Source organism: Poecilia latipinna, unplaced genomic scaffold, assembly GCF_001443285.1.
Source record: "Poecilia latipinna isolate Pla-1442-1.1 unplaced genomic scaffold, P_latipinna-1.0 Scaffold1040, whole genome shotgun sequence".
Lineage (NCBI taxonomy): Eukaryota > Metazoa > Chordata > Actinopteri > Cyprinodontiformes > Poeciliidae > Poecilia > Poecilia latipinna.
The window spans coordinates 94,474-107,790 of NW_015113656.1; the positions used below are offsets into that span (position 1 = coordinate 94,474).

Genomic DNA, 13,317 nt, shown 5'->3' on the forward strand with positions numbered 1-13,317 from the left:
ACCTACTAAAACATTAAGGTTATTTTTCTTTAAAATTTCCCGTTTCTTGAAGTTACTGAACTATAATTCTGCCTGGCATGTCCTACACCAAAACCACTTTCTTATGCACCAGTACTACCGACGAAGAACGACTCCATGTGGTAAATTAATTGATAGGATGCTTAGATACAATTTGTATAAAACTTAGAAAACATAGCTGCACTCTTCAACCTAAAATGACAAATTGCCAACCAAGAAAACAACAACAAAATAAACCGATTTATAAATTGATTTGAAGGTTCGTAAAGTTAAACTAAAATGTCGAAATATACAATTTATTTTTACTTTTTAAATAAGTTGGAATTTGTAAATTAGTGCATGCCTTCACAGAAAGTGTTTATGAATAGTAAAGGGGCCAGTATTGCAGCCGAATGGCCTACTTTTTCGTCAACTAGTCAGCCATTAGTTATAATCCTCTGTAAGTATTCAAAAGTCAAACGTGAATCCATTTAGCTGACGGCTTAAGCTTAGTTGAAAACGTGTTATTTTACGGGACAGTCAAACATTTTAGATGAAGTTCATTTTAAAATAAAATAACAAAGACTAACATGTTTTGTGGATTTACTTCATTTGAAAGATCACGTGATTCTGATGCCTTGGGCCTCTTTCTGAAATTACCATATTTTTTTCAAATTCCTTTCCCTGTTCAAATTAACCTCTTTAGTTCATGTTTCCCTTAATATTTGGTGCCGTCTAAAATAAATAATAGAACACAAGGATACTACTGAAGCAGTAAAAGATGAAAAATGGCTACCATTATGGCATGCAAGTCTGAGATCAGAGGAGTTTTTGTTCAGTGTTGTTCTTTGTGCAAAATCAAAAGACATCAGTATGTGTGATGCTTTTCTCATAATGAAATGGAGAAAAAGAAAATCCTTCACCTTTGCAGCCCATCTCCCGAATGTTGCTGTGAATGCTTCATTTAAATAGCAATGTAAATGTTGCAAGTCTTGTGTGTTTTGAATGTGTCATTTGATACAAACATATTGAGTATCACCTGCAACCTGGAGCACAACTCATGAATAAGATATTGGTTCTTCAGTGCATTGTTTCCAGGTGCCATCTAGCAGGGCGAGCAGCTGGAAGTGGGCCCCTGTTTGTTCCCCTTCCTCTTTTAAATCAGGAAAACTTCACTTTCCTTTCCCATGTCTTCGTCTCGTACATTGACTGAGCTAAACTGACTACACGTTTTTCTTTTTTTTTTTTTTACCCATCTTGCTGTGATGACGCGCTGCAGTGATAGTGGTGAGGACAGCACAGAGAATCCAGACAGAAACCAGAAGAAGAGAAAGAAAAGGGGGAAACATGTGTCGTTCCCTCCTGATGAACAGATAGTGTCCGGCTTTGCAGAGGATGCAGGCAGAAGAGGTGAGCTGCTGTTTGACTGCACATTTAGTTGAAGTACAGTTGCAGGAGGACTGAACAGATGATTACTGTGTACTTTGTTGCAATTAAAGGACACTCAGTTTACTAAAAAGGTAGCCATGAAGTGTGGCAATCGTTCTGTGAAGATCCCTGGTCAAAGAGGGAGAAGTAGCCATGAGATAAGACAAACAGTACTGATCAGCTGTGATCTGTCTGCATATGTGAATTTCTTTGAAAGACCAAATTTGAATTTGCAAGATGAAGCCATGATTTGATCTAGTAGGAAATATGCACACATTGGTTTTTATAACAGTGACATGTGAAGCAATTTAAGTGGAAGAACGTAATTTACCAAAAAAAAAAAAAACAAGGCCCAAGCATTTAGATCTGTGGAACCCCAGTGGAGAGTGAAAACATTGAGGTTTTCACTTAAGTTGAACTTTGTACCAGTATTTTACCTATAAATGTTTCTTTTCAGCTTATTTGAGTTATTTTAGATGACTTTAGAAATATAAAAAAAGTACTGTTTTATTGTTTTAGATGATAGCTGTATCACCCTAATGGATGTAATTGGAGCTTATCAGCAGAGCTGCAGTAAACACCAGGTCCAACCCAGAGAGACCATCCTCCAGCAACTCCAGGTGTGTTGCATAATGTCTTTTGTGTAAATGTTTGCATTAGTGAAACTGTGAGCATTCAAAATGAGCCCCAATGTAAAGCCCATGCAACAAAAGCTAATTCCATCCTCAGTGTTTAAATAAGATTTAAAAGGGAGAGTACCAACCAGACACTGCCAATCAAATGCATTGATTCACTCATCCCCATCATAGTGAGCATCCCTATCAAAAAATTAGTTTTGTCAATTTGCTGAATGGAACATACAGATTTATACAATACCCAGGTCGACAGACATTCTTTTAAGATAAAACTGTTTTTAAGACAAAAGTAACCAAGGAAGAAAAACCTGGTCACTGTCTTGTAAATGTGTAAAAGCTCCAGAAGCTCATATGTGTCTTCCACAACATGGTCTTATTGACATTTGATAATATTCAATGGCGTGACGGTAGCCATGAAGCTCAACATCCTTCACCATGTGGCGACTTTTGATGCTCATTGTCAGAGACAAAAGCTTCGGAGTGAAATATTGGCTTAACGAAAATGTGCATTTGCTTCCAAGCAGCATCAGCAACTCTGCACATAAAATAACTGCAACATGCAACGGCATTACAGTTCTCCAAAAACAAATCAATATGACCACCATAACCCAGCACAAGTCAAGCCTGTCACAGCCAAATGTAGGCTACAGCTCTGATTAAAACTAAAAGGATTTCAAGACTCACAGAGGTAGAGCAACACTTTACAGGCAAGTCGAGTATGAATATATGTTGTTGCATAATGTAAATGATTTGGTTCTAGCAGCCTGAGTCAGATTAGTGTAAAAACCTTTTCATAATGTGAAAAATCGGTTTCTTGAGACTAAACAATATAAAACCTTATTTTTTTTATTTAAAAAAAATTAATTTAGTAAGTTTACTCCATTTAGATCAGTATGTTTGTGTGTTGAAAAACAAAAAAAAAAGATATTAAAAATATGTATTACAGTCTGTTTTGCTTGTGTTGGTCAGGATTCTGAGAGCAGTGTTTTAGCTGCAGCTATCTAATTGTTTTGTTGTTGTTTGTTTTCTTATGGAAACCAATAGAGGCATCTTTACAATAATATTAAATACAGAAAATCAATGCGTGGAATAGACATTTGGAAAATGTGATGAAGGTTCAGAAATGGCTGCAGAGAGTTTGAATTCCTCCTGGTTTGAACACATTTGGATCTGCTACAGGAAGCTAACGAGTGTTACTCATGTCTGAGTTTATCCAAACTGTTGACCTTAGATAAGCCGGAGACGATGGATGTGTAGAGTCCTTTTAAGATCACGGTTGTTTCATGAAAAAGTGGAGTGATTAGGTTCCTGGGCAAAAATAACATTTCTAAAGGAGTTTTTAAAGAAACTTTAAAATGTCCTTTCATTTGACAAACAAGAAGAATTTGCGGTTTCAGTCTTTTTATCATCTCCATCACTTGAAGTTTGTTGATTTATACCAGACGAAGATTTAATTAATCTCAGAATGTGGGATCCCAAATGCCATAGTTTCCAGTTTCCATAGTGTGCAGGAGATTTATTTTTTTTTTTTTGCTTGTGTAAACTTAGTTTCACTCTCTCTCTTTATTCTTTATTCACATACGCAACACTCTCTTTTCCCCTCCAGTTTCTTGAGACATTCTTTGCCATTTATTATTCATTTTATGTACATATTCGCTTTATTCTAACCTACCATGTTAAATCGCTGCTCTCCACCTCTCCAGTGCTGCATAAATTTAGCTGAAGATCAAGGGGAATTATTTGTGAGAAATTAGAGACGTAGCCATGCTAACATTAGGCATACAGAGGCCGAGGTGCTAATGAACCCTGCTGCTCTGAAAACAAATGTAGGTGGTCTTCCTGAAACAGTAAAAATATGTATATGTTTAAACATTCACTTAGAGGGGAGATATTTAGACCTAAAAAAAAAGGCTGCATGTGAATGAATCTGTAATAAGACGATGCAAATCGAAAAGAAGAACGCCTAAAGAGCAAATTTATTAAATTAGGTCTTTTAAGGCGTGCGGCGATCCCCCTGAGGATCAGCGCTGAAGACTATTTAAAGCTTTTTAAGAACCCACGAGGTCCTCTGCACTTCTTTGAAATGCTGTAAGTGGATAAAACAGTGCTGCTGCTGCTGGTGACATCTTTATAAGAGTGGTAAACAATATTAGGTTAGAGCCAGCGGGGGTGGAGGCCGCCCCGCTTTGACTCTGATTTCACTGTGTGAACTCGAGTGCCGGTCTCTGTGATTAAAAAAGTAATTAGGCCGATCAAACCGGCTCTAAACGACGGCTTCTGAATGAAGAAGGAGCTTAATGGAGGAATGTTTTAAACACTTCAGGAGCTGCTTCAATTACAACAGTAAAGGTCAGAGTTTCTGCAATAACTCCAGATCACTTCTGAAAACAGGAACTTCTCCAAAGTCTCATAGAAAAAGTTAGCGAATTCCCATTTTGCACATTTGTAATAAAACTTATCGGTATAAAGGATGCTGATGGGTTCAACCGATGGAAGCCAAGATGCTGAAAAGTTAGAGAAGAAAAATGAATACATGGGTTCCTTGTAATAATCACAATAATCCATCCATCCACCACTGCAAATTAAAGCTTTAAAAATATATTAAATTGTAAAATGTATCTGAAACCCTCAGTCCTATAGGCCTGACCTGTCTGTAAAAAATCAAATCAAGCTCACTTTAGAGATAGTTTGTCATCAGAAGAACAATATGCCGTGGTCAGTTCTTTGAATGTTTTGCTATTTTGTTGCAGATCATTAGTCAAGATAAAATATTCTCTCCCACAGATTAATGTTTGATGCTAAACGATGCATCAGTTGGAGTATTGTTTCCTTTCTTTTTAAAAACGCGCAATTTTGAACTGGTGCTGGACAAAAAGGACAAGCAAAAAAAAAAAAAACACGTTTACCTCAGTTTGTCACTGATACACTTTCTCTTTTCTTTTACCCCGTCTGTAAAGCCTCTTTGGTGAGCATGTTGAGCTGGACTAAAAGCAGTCATGGCTGCATTGCTTATCACAGTTATGATAATTTCCCAACGGTAGTCACCTATCTGGAATGGAAGATTGGGACAAAGAGTTTTTCAATATGGAACAGATGGGGGATTTGAAGACTGTTTGTGTTTTTAGCTCTGTTTGTGCCAAAACAATCCAAATCTACAATATCTACTCTTAAAATTTGCTCACAGAGCCCTTCTTCCACCAAGAATTGGGCATGTTGTTGTTCTGGCACCGGACACTTAACGCTCGCTCTGCCTCTGGGGCTGCTTTGTGCATGTTGCATGGCGATGTCCAGGGATTCATTACTTTTGGATGAGAACTATCAGGACCCTTGGAGATCTGATACAAGTTAAATGCCAGACAACCCTCTGGTCCATCTTTTGAACACGAAGTCTAATTTTTTACTCCTGTTATTCGGGCATATTCAGAAATATTTTCAGATTGGTCCAGGGAAACAATGGATATTAAACATTATTTAGATCAAGCTGGCGAAAGATGTAATTTTACCCCCAGAAATGAATGACAAAGATTATCGCTGCAGAAAAATACTCCCAATTCATGTTGCTAGCTAACACTTCAGTAAATGCAATACACTGAAAAGTTTACTAAACGGCGCTCTGTTTAGTAATTCAGTGAATTATAAACAATAAAAACAAAACAATCAGCTGTTTCCCATTAACTCGAGTCAAACCGACAGGCTGACTCACAGTTTTAATTTCAACATGCTTCCTGAGAAGTATCTTCCAACCCGCAGTTACAAACGGATTCCAGATTAGGAAGCTTTAAGTGTGAGTTTGTATTCTTTCCATGATGTTTGGAGAATAAGCTTAGAATTAGTTGCATGTTGGCAAATCTTCTAATGAACAGCTTAGTGCTTGTTTCCCTTGCAGATTATTCAGTTGAGTGGACTGAGGAGGAATCAATTACCACAACTTAACTTTCATTATTTATCCCACTGCCAATGGTTAAAAAAAAAAAAAAAAAAGACCACACTATATTTATGAGTAGATGTCTGCCTTTAAATCAGGGTCAAATTCAATTCCCTGAAATTGTATTTTCCTGGGATAAATCCCTCTGAGGACGAAGGATCGGAGGGTTGGGGGAGGGAAAAGAACGAGAATCCCTCCAGAAATGAAAAGACAAGAGAAAATCTGTTTTTACAGACCACCGCTGCTTTCTCAGCTCTGTTGATTAGCATTAATGTTGCACTGCGGAAGTCTTCTCACACACAAACACACACAGAAAGCATCTCCCCTCACACTGCCCCCCTCAACCCCCTTCTGCCTCTGTGATTCCAAAGGCTGGAGTTTTTTCCTTTTAAATTAAATGCATGCTGATTGTTATTGCGGCACCCCTCCCTCGTGTGGAATAGTCGAGGTAAATGTCACTAAGTAAGTGCTGCACTATTTTCCTGGCTGGTTGTTAGCAGCAAAATAAAAGCCCGGAGAGGTGGAGGGAGGAGGAGGAGGAGGTGGAGGAGAGTTCCCGGTATCCGTGTTATCAGGAAGCAGCAGGAGGACCGGACATATGTCGCTCCTCTCATTACAGGCCAAGGCGGCGATAACGGGGCACTTAGTGGCACATTTGAAACGACGATCATGGCTGAAGGAGAAGCAGGGAGTTCAGGTCGGGATGAGCATCACCGCAGGCCGCGCGCATTCACAGCCGTGCTTTATTTAAAACACACAACCTCCGCAGCCGTTCCAGTGTCACACAATTTCCCTAAACGCCATCTGGGAACCAGCGTGCTGAACTGGGGGGGGAGAAAAAAAGGATAAAACCTCGTCTATGTGTAAAAGACTCTACTTTACATGCTCTGCGCCTAATTGAATTGGGAACAGTTGCAGTTAAAGTAAAAGGCATGTGTGATGCACTATTGGTGGGGCACTATTAGGGCGAATTTAATTTCCACGCCTGACTGAGTGGAATATGAGAGCTTTTGTAAGTAGGATAATATTACAGGCCTGGACTCGGTGAGTGGAGAGGCTTCGGCACCACAATGACCACATTTTAACAAAAACACATCTGTCAGCTCATGGAAATGATCTGCTAATCACCCGGTTGCAGATTTAAAGTCACCGAATGGAGATGGATTTTATAGTCAGCTGTCCAATTTTTATTCCAGAGTAAATCCTTTCAGACATAAAAAAAAGGGATCTTTTAGTCTCATCATGATGTCACTAAAAATAAAAAATGGTCGCATGCAGAATGGCACAAAAAGAGAAAGATGTTTCAGAATGCATTAGCATGAAATGTGCACTCTGAAAGAGCCCTGCCAATATATTTGTACCTGTGTCATTACACCAAATTAAGACCACCCCTTCCTCTCCGTAACCCATGTTTGTTCAGATCAAGACAAATTTGGGGAACCTCATTTGAGTGTGAAGGCACTCATGATTCTGCTGCACTTCAAACAGAATAGGCTCTTCCTGGCCTCAGGTATCGTCCCTGAGCTCTTTCTCTGACCTCGACACGTTCTGCAGAATTTCCTTTTCCTTTCAGAAAGAAACGCTGTTAGTATTTTATCAGCATTATAAGAGGCTGCACACCACCAAAGGTGCAATCCAGCAGTCGTTGTGTATACCTTGGGGGTGTGGTTAGAAAGAATCATCCCAAGTTGGTGAATTTTCTAAAGATTAAGTAATGGGGTGAGTGGGTTTGACGTTTCCCTGTTGCACCAACCAGATTTTGAATGAACTGCTCAACACAGATAGCTATTTTTGTGAAATGTAGTCTAATGCAGTTACTCCAGCAGGTAGCATAGTATACCATCCATCCATTCTCTACCTGCTTGTCCATGCAGGGCTGCAGGAGTGCTGGTGTCTACCTCCAGCAGTCATTGCGGCAGAGGCAGGGTACACTCTGAATAGCTTCCAGTCCATCACATGGCAACACAGAGACACAACCATACACTCACAAAATCACATCCAAGGACAATTTGGATAGACCAGTTAATCACAGCCATCTTTTTGGACAGTGGGAGGAACCTGGAGTACCTAGAGGGAACATGCACTGTCCATGCAGAAAGTCCCCTGACTTGTGATAAGTCAAATGCCAGGAAATATAATTTTTGCTGTTGTCATTATGATGACTAGATTTAACATCAGATATTTCTGGATATTTTTCAGCCTCAAAAATTAATCTTCCCTCATCCGTTCTTAACAATTTTTTCACAAAAAATCAGACGTACATCGAAGAAGAACTACTAAAGTAGCGCAGAAGAAGAAAAGCTATAGATAGGTGTTGGTTTATTTACTGATGTTACTGTTGAAGGTTAAATAAACCAGATCAGGATGGAGCAGCTAAGATGTTACCATTTCTCTTTTTATTTTGCTTTTCTAAATGTAATTTGTTGTTAAAAATGTTTTCATTTGTAGTCACAAAAAGGATTGTAGAGAGTTCTTCTTGTCAATATCTTTAAATTGTAATTATTTGGTGGCTTAAAGATTCCTGTTTCACATTCCAAACTCAAAGAAACACGTTTGCGATTGAAAACCTCCAGCCTGGATCCCTCTGAATGTTCCAGAGCCACAGTTTCTGAGGAGGCTTGTTCTCAAGTCTTCTTCGTGTCGAATCCAGATCGAACCCGTTGTTGGGATAATTTCCATTCCTAACCAGAAATGTGCCGATCATCCCCGCCGCGTTCTCTTTTCTCCATTAAACATGGTGTACACTGAAGCATCGGGTCTGATTTCATCGGAGAGCGTGAAAACTGCAGAAGTGAATCTGAAATTCAGCTCAAACATCTCACACACACACGCAAGCATACACACACAGCTCCACTTTGAGTGCTTGCCTCATCCTTGGATGTGTACATTATTCCTGACATCAGCCATTTAAGGGGACGGTATCTTTGACACAAAGTGGCTTTAATTAAGTCGCTAAACGCACACCATCACACATGAGAAAAACACGGTGGACGAACAAAGCTGGAGACAGAAGGAAACGCTCTGAAAGTCAATTACAATTTTATGTTTGCTTTTAGATCTCTCTCTCTTTTTTTTAATGATAAATGAAGTTACTAATTTTGTCTGAGCTCTTTCTAGACACTGCAGCTTTAATTGCTAATTGTTAACAGCAAATGAATACATTTGCATATTAATTAGGTCCCAATTTACATTTTTAATTTGCCGCCTTCAAAGAGCGCGAGATAAAAGGTTGTGTTGTTTTAAATTATTTATCCTTCAGTGCAGAAAAGATGCTGAAAGGAACAGTGTGGGCCTGATTTTTAACCCCGAAGAGCTGTCATACACTGAAACATATAAATATATATCAGTTATTTATGGTGCCTGTCAGTTAATTAAAGAAACAGAAAAGAGAAAACTGGTGAACTCAGACATTTTTTAGCACAAAGCCGTCCGGAGAGGCAGAGTGGAGGCACCAGAGAGGATTTCTGTGGCAGCGGAGTTTGGAATCCAGATTCTTTTTCTTTTTTCCTCTTTGTGGAGAAATGTGTGTGAACGCCTTTATCACTCCATTTTGTCCTTCCTCCGTCCTGACACATCAATTGCTTTGGCAGCCAACGCCTTGTTTTTTTTTTTTTTTTCGGCAGCAAAGAGGGAATGAACGAACAAGTTCAGAAATTCATTAAGATGAGAAACAGCCACCGCCTGCTCGTTGTGGGAAGGAAGATGTTTCACTGTGTGTGAGACGAAGTTCACCTTCTTACTGTCTGTTGGATTTGTGATCAATACAACTTCTTCCCAAGCTGGACATGGTGACTTCTAAAAAAAAAAAAAAAAAGTGTGGATTAACTAATGAATTAGAAAATCAGGGCAGGGATTATGTCAGAATGGCAACATTTCTCTTAAGAAGCTTCATGCTGGAATCCCACAACTGAACAAGGTGATAATATAACAAAATAAGACAAATATGATGGATATTATCACCGCAGCAGGATTTTCACCTCCGTTGAGTTTCTTCAGTAAAAACAAAAAAGAAGTTTTATGTGTCGTTATAAGTGAGAGACCTTCCCTAAAGAGGAACTTATTTCGAACAGACTCCATAGAGCAGATCTCACATATGCTCAAAACAGTCCGACGGAAAGGCAGTGGCCTAGAGCGCCACCTACAGGAGGCTGCTACCACAGGAAGTTCATTTTAACATTTTTTTTAGTCTTTGTATGAAGCAGGAAAAAAAAGGACACTCTTTATATTTTTTGTACATATTTAAAAAGTTGAACTGCAAAACATTTTCATGTCTGGGAAAAAAATAAATACGGTAAAAAAATTAAAATAAAAAAAATATATATATATTTTTTTGTATTTTAGAACAAAAAAATCCTCAAAATTAATATTTTAAAATATGTGTACCCTTCATAAATATGTTTTACATCTTAGCCTGATTTGATTATTTAATTGATTGATTTATTATTATATGAACAGTATTTCAGATTTATTGATTTTGTGCAGGAAAAAAAAAAAGTTTCAAATGCAAAAATGAAAAAAAAAAGATGTAAAGTCAAAATCTTTTATTCTTATAATGAAATGTGTTAAAATATATGTAACGTAATTAGTTTTTCAGGTCAAAACGTTTGTAATTTTTTTTTTTGTTTCAGACTGTTGTCGTGGTCTTTTCTCAAAAACAGTTTAAACTCTGCAGTTTTGTTATACGGCATAGGAACAAGACAAACTCGCTTTGCCCTTTTAAAGTCAAAAGACGACGACAGCAGAGGGAGAGAATGAATCCTCCAATCTGCTGCGAGAGACTGCTGCATATGTTACACCAGCCTCCAGTTTATACACAAAACAAACATAAATAAGTTAAATAATGAATCAAAAGATCAGATCATTTCCTGCTTTTTGCTTCTTTTTTTTTTTTTTTTTTTTTTTTTACAATGCATGTTGCAATGAAATTTGCTTGGTAAAATAAATAAATATCCTTAATAATAATAATAATAATAATAATAATAATAATAATAATAATAATAATATGACATTTTTGTTACTTTCAGATCATTTCTCCTATTTTGTTAATTATTGATAAGTATTATATTCAAATTGCCTTTATTAAAATTAACCAGATTTATTGTTAAAACTGTAATCACAGTGACATTATTAGCCTGTTTTGAAATAATACATACAAAACTATACAAATAAATAAACAACGTAAAAAAAAACATAGATATGATCGTGAAGGATGCGATGAAAGGATAACGAGGCTTTCCTTAAAAAAAAATGTTTTTTTTTCCATGAACAGTCGGAAAACGTATCCCCTCCCCAGAACTGCTTTCCTCGTACTTTGATCAGTCATTGTTGCCTTGACAAAAATCACAGCAGCGATGGAGGAGGGGTGGAATCCCCTAAAATTTTTATTATAGAATTTAAATGGAAGAAAATCATTCTAAATAAAAGCACATTGTAAATACTGTCGAGCCTGCCTCACAAATCCCCTTGTTATATTTTTATCAGTAATTTCACCAACTGTCGCAGTTGAAGCGGCTCGTGCATGCACTCCGCTTGTGAGTGTGTGTGTGTGTGTGTGTGTGTGTGTGCATCTTGATCATTTCATGGTAAACTCAGGCACGTCAACCAATTACACACACACAGACAGAACAGTTTATGTCCTATTGATCAGTCTAATTTCAACAGGAGAACATTGCTGCTGCCATCCTTTTGTCCTCCAACTCCTTTTATACTTGCTGCGTCCTTACGAACAGGGACTTGTAATCGGGAATGTACGGAAAACATGTTGCGAATAATCCAGTGACGTATCCAGAGGGGAGAAACTGTCAAAAATCTGGGGCTTAAGGGGGTAACAAGGCCACTTCACAGTTTTTAATCTGACCTGTCCAAGAAACAGACGCAGGATAGCTTTTAATTCATAAATTTGTAAAAATATTCTGCAAAAACTCTGTAATTTAAAAAAAAAAAAAAAAAAAAAAAAAGCAATTAGTGCAATTTGCACACTAATGGGGCCCCCTGGTGGAGCCTTACTGGAGCTTCCACAAAGTGACGTTCAGACTTTTTAAAGATGACTTCAGAAATCACCTTAGAGCTACATTTACAGAATCGATCTTTATTTAAAGCTACAATCTCTACGTCCATTTGCAAGCTTACAGCTATAAAAATCCACATCCAGTTGCAACATACACATACGACATGATCTTACAAGCTCTTCTTTATGTAAAACAGGCTTTTTAAAGATCTCAGTCACCCTGTTTTGCTTGTCAGTAAAAGAAAAAAAAAAATAAATAAAATAAAGCAGCGTGTTTTCCACCACCGCACAAATCTGCCACCTCCGGTGATTGATGCAGTCAAATTAGATGTATGTGGAACACTGGCTCCAGCAAATGAACACATCAACTGATGACCAGCTGTTTCTAATTATTATACACTGGTTAATTAGGACGCCGTGTCACCAGCATCGACGGCGGCAGTAAACTGTGTGAAATTCATAATTCATGCTCCGGCGTCCAATGCGCCTCCCTGATCAAACCGCCACGGTGGATGGAAAAGGCCGTGCAGAAAGAGAGCACGGAGCATTTCTGTGTGTGTGTGTGTGTGTGTGTGTGTGTGTGTGTGTGTATCATGTGTGTTCACAGCTCTTCCTCACACCTCTCCCCGTCTCTCTCAGCAGGGTGTGTGTGGAGGAGGCAGCGTTGAATGTCTGGATCTCAAAGGTAAGATGACCGCCTCACTCTGTCTTCATTAAATATGACTTTATGTCACATTGACAACAGACTCACTGCTTTTAAAAATGTTTCACATGTTTGAACAAAAATGTAAATGTAAAAAAAAAAAAAAAAAAAATTAAAAAAATAAAAAAGAAAAAAAATGAAAAAAAGGAGTTTGTTCTCCATTACCAAAGCCTCATATGCAGTTACAACTACACGATTGCTTTACTTTTATGGCTTGTTGTCGGATTATGACTGGAAATTTACCAGTAAAGCTCCTCGTGGAGGCAAGAACAGAATGGTGCCTGTGCTGCACTCCATGGGCTCTAATTATTCTCCTTTCTTGTCACGGTTTGTGATTTCTGTGTCTGGTTTTGTTATGTTTTTTCTTGGGTTGGATGTTTACAGTCTGTTTTGGGTTTTATTCCGTTTAAACTTGGTTTATTTCTATGTTTTATTATTCATCATTTACTTGTTTTGTTTTTTTGTTTTTTTTGTTTAAAGATCATGTTGACCCCCTCATAGTTCTGTATTTTGGGTTTTTTATTGGTTGTTTCATTAAGGATTGGTCCAACTGTGTTTTGCAATCAGGATTTTTCTTTAGACTGTGCCATACTGTGGGGTGCGTGATCCATCAAAATGTTGT

The 13,317-nt window shown here is 37.9% G+C and overlaps 1 protein-coding gene across 3 annotated transcripts in view; it reads left to right on the forward strand.

Annotated features, from left to right (window-relative positions):
• Nucleotides 1-82: 82 nt before the first annotated feature.
• The window catches only part of LOC106959038 (protein phosphatase 1 regulatory subunit 37), a 37,689-nt gene continuing 24,454 nt past the window's right edge, over nt 83-13,317 (forward strand). Inside the window, exons 1-4 of one of the 3 annotated variants that reach the window (XM_015051301.1) lie at nt 83-140; nt 1,277-1,407; nt 1,945-2,045; nt 12,632-12,677. In XM_015051301.1, the coding sequence (XP_014906787.1) occupies nt 136-140; nt 1,277-1,407; nt 1,945-2,045; nt 12,632-12,677 (283 nt within the window). In that variant the 5' untranslated portion in view covers nt 83-135. Of the gene's footprint in view, nt 141-1,124; nt 1,408-1,944; nt 2,046-12,631; nt 12,678-13,317 lie in introns of those variants that run through there. The other 2 variants (XM_015051299.1, XM_015051300.1) reach the window with 2 other exon arrangements.